The sequence below is a fragment of the Salmo trutta genome, chromosome 27 (genome assembly GCF_901001165.1).
Source record: "Salmo trutta chromosome 27, fSalTru1.1, whole genome shotgun sequence".
Classification (NCBI taxonomy): Eukaryota; Metazoa; Chordata; class Actinopteri; order Salmoniformes; family Salmonidae; genus Salmo; species Salmo trutta.
In genome coordinates, this window is record NC_042983.1 from 1,748,160 (window position 1) to 1,763,298 (window position 15,139).

The following is a 15,139-nucleotide window of genomic DNA, read 5'->3' on the forward strand; positions in this document are numbered from 1 at the left end:
AGAGTTTCAGAGAGTTTCAGAGAGTTACAGAGAGTTACAGAGAGTTACAGAGAGTTTCAGAGAGTTACAGAGAGTTACAGAGAGTTTCAGAGAGTTACAGAGAGTTACAGAGAGTTTCAGAGAGTTTCAGAGAGTTACAGAGGATTTCAGAGAGTTACAGAGAGTTACAGAGAGTTACAGAGAGTTTCAGAGAGTTTCAGAGAGTTTCAGAGAGTTTCAGAGAGTTTCAGAGAGTTACAGAGAGTTTCCGAGAGTTTCAGAGAGTTTCAATGAGTCTTGCACATCAAGTCAAACTAAACCAAGGACCTGGTTCTGAAGATCCCAAGGCATTTGTGGCAGTAGGGGTGTTAACCCCAGTGTCCCTGGCTGAATTCCAACTTGGCCCCTCATGTATTCTCAACCTTATTCTCTGATAAAAGAAAGTTAAATGAATGAAACAGTGTTATTAATGTGTTATTATTTTACTGAGGCACTAAAACTGCTCTGACATACAAACCCTCAATGACTCCCACTTTACTCGCTCTCAATTTAATTCAATGGGCTTTATTATCTCTCTCTCTCTCTCTCTCTCTCTCACACACACACACACACACACACACACACACACACACTCTCTCTCTGACTGCCCAACGCTGCAGGTTGAATCCATTGCCACAATTTCCTGTCACATGATTCGAAATAGGATCCCCTGCTTGCTTTCTACTATCTCTCTTGTGTCTGTGTGTTGAGACCTGCCTGCCTTGGAGTTCACTTCACAGACTTTAAACGCGAACTAGGAACGACACCTCTACTCACACAAAACGACTGGCCGCATCAGTCCGCATCAGGCTGCGTTCAGAACAACAGTTCACCTGCGTCTGAAGCTCCGAACACTCTCTGCTCCGTTCGGAACACGACTGTACCCTACCCAAGACAAGTCCCGCTCTTTCTTTCTCAAAGACACGAGCGATGGATTCATTTTTGACAAATACTGCTGCCCTTCTACTAGTTGGGTTTTTATCTTCGACTGCTTCCAGACAGTTCGACACTGGTAAGTTGATCAGAAACTTATTCTGCTGTTGCTTCTTCTCCCAGTGTGTGTCTTTTATCCAACACATCCGCTAGAAGAAGCCTATAAAAGTTACGAGGTACGCTGCGTACTTTTTTGAGCCGCCTGATAATATCCTCCCAATACGCTAAATGGAAAGATTAGGCTATTGGTGTGAAATTCTTTGCCAATGTAATTTACTGTATGACTGAATTTGGTGCACTTATCATAGCCTGTGAATATGCGACAATGCTCTGCACTTGCAGCGAACAACAGAACATTACACAGAATTCTTTATATGCGTCTTCCAACCTGTCTACTGGCATGTTTTGTATAGTCTACTGTACATCGTAGCAGATACTGAAAGGCTGCTGCTACCTGTCACTGGTTAAATTCAGAAAGGAACAGCCCAAGTCCATTTTCTTATGACAAATGCTATTGTTGACGGAGCATTCTTATTGCCCACCACAAACGTTGTAGGTCATTGACTGTATTCTGAAATGTGTATAAATGATTTAATATAGGCTACTCTAATAATATCCTATCATTGTAATAAAGTAGGCTAATAATGCAATATTGTCCAAGGTATTGGGTTGACAGTGGGCCAGAGTCATTGGCTGTTATTTATTTCATTCCTTATGAATGGGTTAAGTTGGCTACATTTTAATACAATGTGGACTCCCCACAGTGACATTGGATTCCCTCGTTTCAAAACGAGCCCCCCCCCCTTTTAAGAGAAAAATAAAGAAATTGTTTGATTTTCAATATTTAATATTGATAACCACATAAACCAACATTTCTGGTGCTGTAATTTGTCTTGTGTTTAATGTCTAAACAGCAAATCCTCCTGCTTTCCTGTTAATTTTGTTCTTCTTAATTATACCTTTGATTCCAATGAGAGGTTTGACCATCTGGGCTACATATGTTAGTGTTCCCATGTGTACCTATGTATTACCACTGTAAACTATGGTATTCCCCCTCTTTGCCCTGTAATGGACAGAGAACCCTAGTCCACAATACTGAATTCTGGCCTAAAGTATTCTGTATGTTAACTGTATAATATCTATATACCCTCTGCATAATAGATATTGGGTATATAATCATATTTTATACATCCTTTGCATCTGGAAAATGTATTCTGTTTTCTGTTGCATATTTGTCGTAGAGCAACTCAGTGTGGTGATGATGCTCTCTCTATTTTGGATGTTTTCCCCAAATACATTTTAGATCAAGAAGAACAAACATTTCTGAGTGTAGACAACATGCACAGGTGCACGCACGCACGCACGCACACACACACACACACACACACACACACACACACACACACACACACACACACACACACACACACACACACACGCGCGCACACACACAGACACAGACTTTCCCCATGTGCCACTCATACAAATTGAATTTATGCCGAAGCAAATTGTCCTTTCATATCTCATCTCCTGTACAGTACAGATAGGGCTGTCATCCCTACTGTAACTATGCAGTAGGGCAGGGTTTCCCAAACTGGGTGTGCACATTTTGGTTTTTACCCAAGCGCTATACAGGTGATTCAAATAATCAAAGCTTGATGACGAATCGGTTATTTGAATCAGCTGTGTAGTGCTAGGGCATAAACCAAAATGTGCACCCAGGGGGACCCCAGGACCAAGTTTGGGAAACTCTGCAGTAGGACATTTCCATCGAAAAGGACCCATGAGCACCAACATGTGAGGTTTATAGGAGCATATCAAATTGGGTGTCAAATGAAAGCTAACTGAAGGCATATATACATCTCTCTCTCTCTCTCTCTCTCTCTCTCTCTCTCTCTCTCTCTCTCTCTCTCTCTCTCTCTCTCTCTCTCTCTCTCTCTCAGTGTGAACCTCCCCCATCCAAAAGACCCTATTAACTTCATTTTGGGGAAATGTTTACTGTATAGGGGATGCATTTCCTTCTTGTTTTGACCTTTCGGGATTATTTGTGTATTGATATTGTATTACTGCACTATAGGAGCTAGAAATACAAGCATTTCGCTGCACCTGCTGTAACATCTGCAAATCTGTGTACACAACCAATAAACTTTTATTTAATTTGTTACATACGGTACATTTCTGATCTTGTCAATATCAGATTAAAAAAAATACTTAATTGTCATCATCATGGTTGTACATTCGAGTTATCATCATAGTAGTACATTTGAGTATATATATCATACTTTTATGTTTCTACTTTACAGACATACATGTAGTTTTCAAAATCTGTGGTAGACTAACCGGTTTACATGTACAATCTATAGGTTTATCAAACATTTAAGTGATCATAAATTAAGAGCAGTCGCATTAAGTAACAGTAAAATGTATGTTAACAAAAGATAAAACAATCATATCAAAAGTAATGTGCGCATTGCATTATGAAAGGCAATTACTTTATATGAAAATGTATTGCAATGCGAAACATGTATTTCTAGATGATACACTGATTACGTTTGGTGAAACATTTACTGTATGATTTTGTGTTGTACTTAGTCAATTAAAAATGTATGTAGTGTTTTGAAACAACTGCCTTTTTGATGGTCTGTTTGGAGTTTTGTACTAAGAGTGGTGAAAATGTACCATATACTTGTGAAAATTGAACCATAAGAAAATATATATTTTTTTAAACTGTAACATCCACACTGGACCAAATCTGAACCTATCATAGACTTATGTTTCACAAGTTTGGATAGCACAATACAGTAGAGTACAGTACAGTGAGTAAAGGACAGTATAGTACTGTACAATATAGCACAGTACTGATTACAGAACTGTACATATAGTAGAGCACAGTAGACTACAGTACAACACAATAAAGTACAATACAATATAGTACAGTGAGTAGAGCACAGTAGAGTACAGTCCAATACAGTAGTACAGTACAATACAGTACAGTAAAGAAAAGTATAGTACAGTAGAGTACAGAATATTCTACTGTACTCTACTGTACTGAACTAAATTGACTTTACTGCACTGTACTGAACCCTATCCTACTCTGCTCTGCTGTGCTGTGCTGTATTGTACTGCACTCTACTCTACTGTGCTGCACTGTCAAAACTTGTGAAACATGAGGAGAATGACATATCTATAATTATGCATTTCTATATTACAGATCAGGGACCCATGATGTAATTCTGTTACCATAATTCCGTTACCAGGTGTAAATCCAATTCACTTACTGTAGTTCAATAACCAAAATAGATTTTTTCAAACTCAAGGTGCCATGTCATAGCTGACACCCCATTCTTTCTGCAGACATCTTTGAATCTTAATTCAGGGCAGATATTTAACAGAGGTTTTGGAAAACGTGGTCACATAAACACCTGAGAGACATTTGACCGTAATTCCTTTACCAAAGTTTGCATTTGCACAGTTTTTCCAAGAAATTCGTTTTTGTACATTTTTCAGTGGACATTGTTAAAAGTAGTTCTTGTGCATTTTTTACAAATTTAACTAGGTAAGTCAGTTAAGAACAAATTCTTATTTACAATGACAGGGTAGGAACAGTGGGTTAACTTCTTTGTTCAGGGGCAGAATGACAGATTTTTACCTTGTCAGCTCAGGGATTCGATCTAGTAACCTTTCAGTTACTAGTCCAACACTCTAACCACTAGGCTACCTGCCGCCCCAAAGAGTTGAGAGTTGCATAGAGTTGCATAGATTATGGTTTGTTAAAATCAATGTTTTTTGGGGCATAATTCAATTTCCGTAGAATTGCCAAGCACTTATAGCTACAGGCTTACTGTGTCGTAGGTGTTGAAGGAAGATATATAGCTGAGGCTTAAACACTCATCATCTCTGCCTCCTTTTTACACTTACTGCGTCTCAAATGTCACCCTATTGCCTATACAGTATAGTGCACTTCTCTTGACCAGAGCCCAATGGGCCCTGGTCAAAAGTAGTGCACTATAAAGGGAATAGGGTTCCATTTGGGACGCACTCATTGGTTTTCAGAGCTGAGTGTCTTTAAGGGCTTTATAAACGGGCCCAGCCGCTTGGACTCCCACATACCATTCTCCTCTCTAACCAACCAGGAGCAAAGCTCAGAGAGAGAAAGTTTGCTTGGCAGCCACAGAGACACTTGACACTCGTACACACAAATGGAAGTCGTTTCATGTCAAAGCTGTAACAGTGGAGTTTTGAGTTTTGCTGAAAGCTGAAAGATGGTAATGTTTGCTTTCGCGGTGTGTGTGCATGTGTGTGTGTCGGGCCCTATGAACAACCCGGAGCCGGTTAAACTGCAGTTATTATTCTGTTGTTGACGTTTGTGTTCGGGGGAGTCGAGAAGCAAGTTCAGAGAGTGACTTTTAATAATAAATAACACAAGGAACAAAACAAGAAACACGAGTAGCATACATACATGAAACAACGGAACAGAAACAATAACGCCTAGGGAAAGAATCAAAGGGAGTGACATATATAGGGAAGGTAATCAGGCAGGTGATTGATTCCAGGTGAGTCTGATGAGGCGCTGATGCGGGTAACGATGGTGACAGGTGTACGTAATAATGAGCAGCCTGACGACCTCGAGTGCTGGAGAGGGAGTATACGTGACTGTGTCCCCTCCCTGACACGCAGCTCCAGCCGCAGGACACCGACCAGAGGGACAGTCTCGAGGACCAGGAACCGATCGCTTATGGTGAGGCGCGGTAACCTGTTGAACCGGCTGAGGCACGGGAACCTGACTAGGATCCCCTGTTTGCTTTCTACTATCTCTCTTGTGTCTTTGTGTGTTTAGACCTGTCTGCCTTGGAGTTCACTTCACAGACTTTAAAAGCGAACTAGGAACGACACCTCTACTCACACAAAACGACTGGCCGCATCAGTCCGCATCAGGCTGCGTTCAAAACAACAGTTCATCTGCGTCTGAAGCTCCGAACACTCTCTGCTCCGTTCGGAACACGACTGTACCCTACCCAAGACAAGTCCCGCTCTTTCTTTCTCAAAGACACGAGCGATGGATTCATTTTTGACAAATACTGCTGCCCTTCTACTAGTTGGGTTTTTATCTTCGACTGCTTCCAGACAGTTCGACACTGGTAAGTTGATCAGAAACTTATTCTGCTGTTGCTTCTTCTCCCAGTGTGTGTCTTTTATCCAACACATCCGCTAGAAGAAGCCTATAAAAGTTACGAGGTACGCTGTGTACTTTTTTGAGCCACCCAGGGGGGCCCCAGGACCAAGTTTGGGAAACCCTGCAGTAGGACATTTCCATCGAAAAGGACCCATGAGCACCAACATGTGAGGTTTATAGGAGCATATCAAATTAAGAGTCTATATAAAAGACATAGATATGTTTTTTTCTACCATTTTCCATCTTAGAAATTAGGCATAAGTAAAGGCTTTGATTTTTGAATAAACAGATGGAAAAGGGGTCTTAGAAAACATCTACCAGAAAAAGTCTTAAGGTATCAGAAATACAACAAAACACAATAATGTTGACGTAAACACCCCTGCCAACTAATAGCAACACTAATATTTAGTTTTGGAGTTATTGTTTACATTTTGTAAGTTTAATAAATATTGCCTTGTGCCTTGTAATTCCGTTACCTAAAACCATAAAACCTCCGAGGCGCACGAGCTTGACGGGCCGGCTCCGAGGCGCGGGAGCCTGACCAGGGGGTTCCGAGGCGCGGGAGCCTGACCAGGGGGTTCCGAGGCGCGGGAGCCTGACCAGGGGCTTCCGAGGCGCGGGAGCCTGACCAGGGGGTTCCGAGGCGCGGGAGCCTGACCAGGGGCTTCCGAGGCGCGGGAGCCTGACCAGGGGGTTCCGAGGCGCGGGAGCCTGACCAGGGGGTTCCGAGGCGCGGGAGCCTGACCAGGGGGTTCCGAGGCGCGGGAGCCTGACCAGGGGGTTCCGAGGCGCGGGAACCCGTCATTTTTCTACAATTTTCCATCTTAAAAATTAGGCATAAGTAAAGCATTGATTTCTGGATCAACAGATGGAAAAGGGGTCTTAGAAAACATCTACCAGAAAAATTCTTTAAAGGTTTCAGAAATACAACAAAACAAAAATCATAACTGCAAGGCCAGCTGAATATCTTTGAGTGCATGTATGGCCATATCCGTTGCCGACAGGTGTATAAAATAGACAAACATTGGCAGTAGAATGGCCCGTACTGAAGAGTTCAGTGATTTTCAACGTGGCATTGTTATTTGATGCTACCTTTCCATCAAGTCAGTTCATCAAATGTCAGCCCTGCTAGAGCTCCCCCGGTCAACTGTAAGTGCTGTTATTGTGAAGTGGAAACGTCTAGGTGCAACATCGTCTCAGCCACGAAGTGGTAGGCTCCACAAGCTCACAGAACGGGACCGCTAAGTGCTGAAATCGTCTGTCCTCGGTTGCAACACTAATTACCACGTTTCCAACTGTCTCTGGAAGCAACGTCAGCACAAGAACTATTCGTCGGGAGCTTCATGAAATGGGTTTCCACGGCCGAGCAGCCTCACACAAGCCTAAGATCACCATGCTTAATGCCAAGCGTTGGCTGGAGTGGTGTAAAGCTCGCTGCCATTGGACTCTGGAGCAGTGGAAACGTGTTCTCTGGAGTGATGAATCACGCTTCACCATCTGGCAGTCTGGCGGATGAATCTGGGTTTGGCGGGTGCCAGGAAAACACCACCTGCCCGAATGCATAATGGTCTGGGGTTGTTTTTTATGGTTCGGGCTAGGCCCCGTAGTTCTAGTGAAGGAAAACCTTAACGCTACAGCATACAATGACATTCTAGACAATTCTGCGCTTCCAACTTTGTGTCAACACTTTGGGGAAGTCCCTCTCCTGTTTTAGCATGGCAATGCCCCAGTGCACAAAGCGAGGTCCATACAGAAGTGTTTTGTCGAGATGGAAGTGTGGAAGAACTTGACTGGCCTGCACAGAGCCCTGACCTCAACCCCCTCGAACACCTTTGAGAGGAATTGGAACGCCGACTGTGAGCCAGGCCTAATCGCCTAACATCAGTGCTCAACTTCGCTAACGCTCTTCAGTCCTCACAGCAATGTTCCAACATCTAGTGGAAAGCCTTCCCAGAAGAGTGGAGGCTGTTATAGCAGCAACGTGGGGACCAACTATATATTAATGCCCATGATTTTGGAATGAGATGTTTGACGAGGAGGTTTCCACATACCTTTGGCCATGTAGTGTATTTTTCTGCATAACATCATTAGGCTTGGACGGTTTACTGTTGAAATTTAACCCTAACCCTTGCAGGGGTGCATGCTACGCCACTGCCTATGACTTTACGTTATAGTTATGCTTATAGTTATACTTATCGTTAATGAGCTCGAGGAGAACAGAGGAGTTGATTCTGATTCGATAACCCTCACAGCTATCCTCCAATCACAACAATTATTCAAATATGGGTAACTCTTCACTTTCTTCTTCTTTACAGAAAAAAACAGTTGCTAGGCAACTGTTTTTTGTTTGTACACGCAAAACCAGTCTGTCAAAAGTTGTAAGTGCTAGCTCATGTCTAAATTCTCAAACTAAATACATACTGCAATTCCAACCACAAAATTTAAGCCTCAAAATACAACAACTTGCCTAGCTAACAGCTACATGTTTGTTTTTTACTTTGTTATAATTCAAATTCTGTTTTTGAGGCTCCACATGTTGTCATGGAAAATAAGAATTTTATTTCCAACAACCAACTCCACCTGCATATATATAGAACGTGGAGGCCAGTCTCTCTGGCAATTACATTTATTTCAACTTTATTTAACTAGGCAAGTCAGTTAAGAAGAAATTCTTATTTACAATGACGGCCTACCCCAGCTAAACCCAGTTGATGCTGGGCCAATTGTGCGCCGCCCTATGGGACTCCCAATCACGGCCGGATGTGATTCAGCCTGGATTTGAATCAGGGACTGTAGTGACGCCTCTTGCACTGAGATAACAATGCCTTAGACCACTGCACCACTCGGGAGCCCTGGAGTGACAAAGAGTGAAATGTTAGCTAAAAAGAGTGGTACCCAGGCTAGAGACATTCAATCCCCTTCTGGATCAAGAACCCCGTTGCCTAAATTGCTTTGTGAGTCCCAAAAAATGTATAAAATAACACCCCTTGTGTGCACTTCCGGTAATACCGTAGGTGTCGGTGTTTGACGAAGGAATATCTGAGGAAAAAGGAAGGCAACTGAACTGTCAGAAATAAGGCCTGGTAAAAACATGATGAGGTTATCCAGGCAGGATATTAGGGGCAAAATGTCATGGCGTTTGGAAATTATTGAGCAGGAGAGAGCGTTTGGTTTGCCATTACTTATCGTGTGCTGTGAAGTCTCTGTAGTGATGTGGAGACGCGGGATCTAACTTGTAAGACTGGGCTAATGTGACATGTTAGGAGTGTTCTCTTTTCAGAGAGAGCATCTGACTTGCCGCATATGAAGCGGCAGCATGACGTTCTGACATAAACTGCATTTCGATGGAAACCATATGAAGTAGAGGAGTTTGGATTAGTGTCAATATGTATGGTGTGTGGAGTATGTGTGCTTGTGCTCCTCTGTGTGTACGTGTGTGTATGCTAGCCTAGCGGTTAATCCCAGAGTCGACAAGGTGAGTTATCCCCCAACAACAACTGCTCCCCAGGCGCTGATGACATGGACGTCGACTAAGGCAGCCACCCTCGCCTCTTTGATTCAGAGGGGTTGGGTTAAATGAGGAAGACACATTTTGGTTGAATGCATTCAGTTGTGCAACTGACTAGGTATCCCCTTTCCCTCCCTTCTATCTTTGCTTTATTGAGGGCTATCCAGAAACAGCTTCAGGCAGCTACCACCCATTTGACTCTTTATTCCCCTCTTTGACTTTCAACCAGTGCCGTGGGGATGAGGACTGAGGAGAGTGAGTGTCTAGTAATGGATTTCCTTCCAGTCCAGACTGACTCCCCTAGCTGTCTCTGTGCTACACTGACTGAGAGCAGCAGAATTTGGCAACCAAATGGCTTTCTCCTGCTACCTAAGTCTACCATATCTGGCAACGTGACCCCTCACTCCTGCTCCGACTCCTACTCCGACTCCTGCTGTGTCTGGCAACCTCACCACTCTCTTGTTCTCTTGCTCTCCCCTGCTCCTGCTCCGAGACCCATCCTGGGCCAGCTTAACAGCAGAACACAGCCTAGTTCACAGAGCCTGCACTCTGTCAGGAGCGTCGCAGAGCAGACAGCCAGATACATTACTGGCCTGGAGAGGACCTGTGTTGTGTTGGTCCCGTGTGGCTCAGTTGGTAGAGCATGGTGTTTGCAATGCCAGGGTTGTGGGTTTGATTCCCATGGGGGGCCAGTATGGGGGGAATGAAAAGTATGTATTCACTACTGTAAGTTGCTCTGGATAAGAGTGTCTGTTAAAATGTGTGTGTGTGTGGCCAACAGTGCACAGTGTGGTAACTGATAAATGGTCCTTGCTGGGTTGTAACTGTTTGTGTAATGTTTTTTTCTCCCACTCTGGCAAGCAAGCTACAAAACAGACACAGATTAATGGGCTTTGTGATGACTTCTCAAGTTTCTTGCTCAAGTGTGTGTGTGTGTGTGTATATAGGTATATGTACAGGCCAGATCAGATGTAGAGGCATGGCCTAGGCCCTAAGACATCTAGTGACTTAATAAACTCCCCATGTTCCTGCTCAGGTTTTAAAGGGGTCACCACGCAACGCTAAGACCCGGGGGTCTCATGTCCTCACCCCTGACTCCCCTTTCCCCATAGTCTCCCTCCGCTCTCCCCCGTCCAACCCAAGTGTTGCTTCCTCTCCCCCCTCTCGCCCTTCTCTCTACCCCTCTCTCCTACTTTCTCTTCCCCCCCATCCTTCTTCTCCTCCATCCCTTTTGCTCTCTACCCCCCTACAGCCCTGGTGTTGCCCCCCCCCCATCCCTTCACTCTTCCCTGGGTCTGTCTCTAGTTAGGTCCCTCTCTCTCTTCCTCTCGTAACTGCCGCCCATGCATCATATGTTTTGACTGGGTTATGTCACACTTTGCGTCCTGACTGACTGTTTGACTAGGATGGGGATGGGACTGAGGTTGTATGCGTCCCAAATGGCAGCCTGTTCCCTATGTAGTGCAGTAGATTCTGACCAGGACCCATAGGGAATAGGGTGCCATTTGGGACATAGCCGATGATGGGGCTGTAGGGGCTGGGTCCTCTTTGAGGATAACAGTGAGACCGTCGGGGGGGATAGGTGACCATGTGTTGGCAGGAGGATGGAGGGATAGAGATAGAGAGGTAGATGGAGACAGACGGGGGGGTTAGGGCTGCTGGAATGTATGTGTGTGGGCGTGCACACGTGCGTATGTGTGTGTTTAACTCATCTTGCTCAGCACAGGGAGTGTCAGTGTGTTATAGGCTTCGTATGTGGCCCTTGTGGTCCTTTTTTTTGTTTTTCTGGGCCACTCTAACCTCTTTGCCACGGATGGGCTTCAGTGTAGCAGACACTGGTGAACCACTGAATGTGTGTGTGTGTTTGTGCGCCTCTCGTCTCCCTCCTCTCCTCTCCTCTCCTCTCCTCTCCTCTCCTCTCCTCTCCTCTCCTCTCCTCTCCTCTCCTATGTATAATCATTCCTTCCCCCGGCCCATATGTTGCCCTCATAAGTCTCTGATGGAATGCCAGAAGACGTTCACTTCAACAGGAAAACAAAACACACTACCTAAACTAACACCAATATGTTTCCAGATAGAAGTCCGGTAGTCTCCAGTCATGTGGTGTTTGTTTACAAGCACACAACAAAGAGAGACCGGAGCCTTTTACCACTGTTGTGCAGCACGTGCCAGGTGATGAAGTTACAGTATGGAATTCACAACTAAATGTTTGCCAGGTAGATATCTTATGAAGTTAATTCTAAAATGTGCTAAGTGCTCTGCAGTTGTTCATCTGTTTTGCAAATTTAATTTGTGCAAAATCAAGCTTTGCTTAGTAACAGCAGAGAGTCCCCTTTTGGATCAATAGCTTTGTTGTGTAATATTTGTTTTGTGCGTGCAGCAAACTGTGAGTAGCATTTTTGAGTTACTTGTATAACTTTATGAGCTGGGATGTCTGTCCTGCGAATAGTTTAGGTCAGAGACTATATAAAATGTTCGCAATGCACTCGTTAGCATTTAGTTAGCATTCTCTACGAGATTTTACATGTACTTGTTAGCATTGCTAGCCTTCGGATTACAGCGGTTTAAAAAAAAGCCCCATTTGTTCAGTGCCGATATTACCGAATATCCCAAGATGGCACAAGGTCAAGCTAGGCTTGGATACCGCCCAAGCCTAGCTGGCACACCGCAGTGAGAGATCAGGCTGGGCATTACTTGCAGCTTAGTACTATAATATGCTAGGATCTACTTGCCATCATATCCCTAGCCTATCTTGTTGTCTCATGCGCTACACTAGGGGAATCAGGCCGTCAGTGCTGTTAGCAATGCTAACAATGTGTTTGCATGAATGGAGACAGAAGGATTGGGGCTTGGAGAGGTTGTGTTAGGACTTAGGAAAGGCAAAGAGTTTAAGGTTGGAGGAAGAGAAGAGAGAGACATGGGAGATGGAGAGATGTATAGAAACAGAGAGAGGGAGACCGAGACAGAGCAGATATTATAGTGAAAGAGAGTAGTATGAGTGCTCCCTATTTGCCTACATTCCCAGTACTCTGCAGCATGCCCTGACTTGCAACGGCTGCCCGAAGTTCAGTAGAATACTCATATTTATTTGGCTGAAAGTGAGTTCAGTTTGGCTGGAATTAGGAAACATACGAAAAGCTAAATTTGATCTGTGTTATGTGGCTTAGCGTCCGGCCGCTGGCCCAGTAGCTACTTCCTGTTGACCCCTAGGTGGTGCCCTGCAGAGGTCAGGTTACGGCCGACGCCCTGGGACAGGTTACCATTGCAACCACAGACCCAGACGGACAGAGCCTTATTGCACACGGTCCTGATTAGGATTATTATTGCTATTATTACCAAGCCTGATTCCAGACTAGCTGTAGCTGTGAATGTTTTTTTTGTCATGTTCCTCAGAGGATTTCAAAGGCTTCTGTGTGTTTGATCAGGAGCCCTTTTCTGTCTGTCTGTCTGTCTGTCTGTCTGTCTGTCTGTCTGTCTGTCTGTCTGTCTGTCTGTCTGTCTGTCTGTCTGTCTGTCTGTCTGTCTTTCTGTCTTTCTGTCTGTCTTTCTGTCTTTCTGTCTGTCTGTCTGTCTGTCTGTCTGTCTGTCTGTCTGTCTGTCTGTCTGTCTGTCTGTCTGTCTGTCTGTCTGTCTGTCTGTCTGTCTGTCTGTCTGTCTGTCTGTCTGTCTGTCTGTCTTTCTCTACTTCTGTCTCTCTTTCTTTCTCTACTTCTGTCTGTCTCTTTCTTTCTCTCATTCGCTCTCTCTCTCTCTCTGTTATTCTCTCTATTTCATGTCTTTCTCTGTTCTTACTCCTTTCCATCTCTTTCTCTTTCACCTTGTGCAAGCCACCCCTGTCATCTTCCCGCGTGTCAGAAAGTCTCGGCAAGTCTTTGCATCTCACTTCTTTTCTATTTTCCTTTCTCTACCGCCCTTCCTCCCTCTTTCTTTCCCTTCCCGCCCCGTGTCAGTCAGATTCGCTTTCTGCCAGAGGCCCTGTCCTGTCTCATCTCTGAAAGTCAGAGACACTTCGTCGGATGAGGAGGCGAATGGGGCAGCTATCCTCTCTCTAGGTAGTAGATTGGGGACATGACAGATGTGATGATTATGTAAAGCGTGTTGTGAGAAGAGAGAAAAGAAAGAGGGCCCCAAACAAGGTGGTTTCATGTTCACTGTGTCACTCAGTCTGGCCTGATCAGGCAAGGCAGCTCTCTCCTCTACTCTACTCTCCTCTTCTCCTCTACATAGAATTAAGCTGTCAAGCATCTGCTTGGTTCAACACTCTGTGTGTTTTTGTGTGTGTGCGCACGTGCATGTGTGTGTGTGTCCAATGCTCAACTGCCAAGACTGGAGGACATAAACAATGTTTAGGTGGTGGGAGTGTAATCGTGTTCTTTTTTCTGTCTGCTGCCAGCTATGGCTTTTCTTGGGCCATTTTTGTGTTAAACGTGGGTCAAGATCAATCAGGGATGTGTTGTGCCTGGACATGTCCAATTTCAACTGTACTTCACTGTCCTGTCCCTTTAGAACTTTATCTATACTGTTGCACATCAACATCTCTGCACTGCGTTCTCTCTTTCCTCCTCTCTCTCTCTCTCCCCTCTCTCTCTCTCTCTCTCTCTCTCAATTCAATTCAATTCAATTCGCTTTATTGGCATGACGTAACAATGTACATATTGCCAAAGCTTACTTTGGATATTTACAATATAAAAAATAAATAAAAATGAGAATCAAAAATTGTCAACGGGACAACAGTAACAACAATAACCAACGGTCAATATAACCATACATTCAACAATAACAATAATCATACAGTTGAGGACATGTGCAGGTTTATTGGTCTGTCAGACACTGTCCCTCAACTTATGGCAGGCAGCAATGTAGTGCGCTGCCAACCCACAGCTCTCTGCGTCCTCCCCCAACAGGATGGGTAGCCTATCCTCATCAGAGAGGTCTTTAAAACCTTGAATAAGGATTTCAAATTTGGGGAAATGACACTCTCTAATTGTTTTATATTTTTGACATTTTGTCAGGAAATGCAGCTCCGTCTCAGGTTCTGCTGTTGTGCAGTGGTTGCACAGCCTTTCCTCTACAGGGAGCCAGGTTTTCCTGTGTCTACCCTTCTCAATGGCAAGGCTGTGCTCACTGAGCCTGTACTTTGTCAAGGTTTTTCTAAGGTTTTGATCAGTAACCATGGTCAAATATTTAGCCATAGTGTACTGTCGATTTAGGGCCAGATAGCACTGCATTTTGCTTTGTGTTTGTGCTTGTGTTTCCCAATAAGCAATGTAGTTTTGTTTTGACTGTGTTGTAATTTGGTTTATTCTGATTGATTGGATGTTCTGGTCCTGAGGCTTCAGTGTGTTAGTAGAACAGGTTTGTGAACTCAGCCCCTCTCTCTCTCTCTTCCACTCCTCTCTCTCTCTCTCTCTCTCTCTCTCTCTCTCTTCCACTCCTCCTCCTCTCTCTCTCTCTCTCTCTCTAATCTCTCTGTCGCCTTCCACTATTCGTCTCGGGCTCTCTCTCTC

General features: G+C 44.3%; 1 protein-coding gene across 2 annotated transcripts in view; it reads left to right on the plus strand.

Annotated features, from left to right (window-relative positions):
- Positions 1 to 5,672: 5,672 nt before the first annotated feature.
- kremen1 (kringle containing transmembrane protein 1) overlaps positions 5,673 to 15,139 on the plus strand; it is a 105,831-nt gene continuing 96,364 nt past the window's right edge. Inside the window, exon 1 of one of the 2 annotated variants that reach the window (XM_029716293.1) lies at positions 5,673 to 6,089. In XM_029716293.1, the coding sequence (XP_029572153.1) occupies positions 6,008 to 6,089 (82 nt within the window). In that variant the 5' untranslated portion in view covers positions 5,673 to 6,007. The remainder of the gene's footprint in view (positions 6,090 to 15,139) is intronic. The other variant, XM_029716292.1, reaches the window with a different exon arrangement.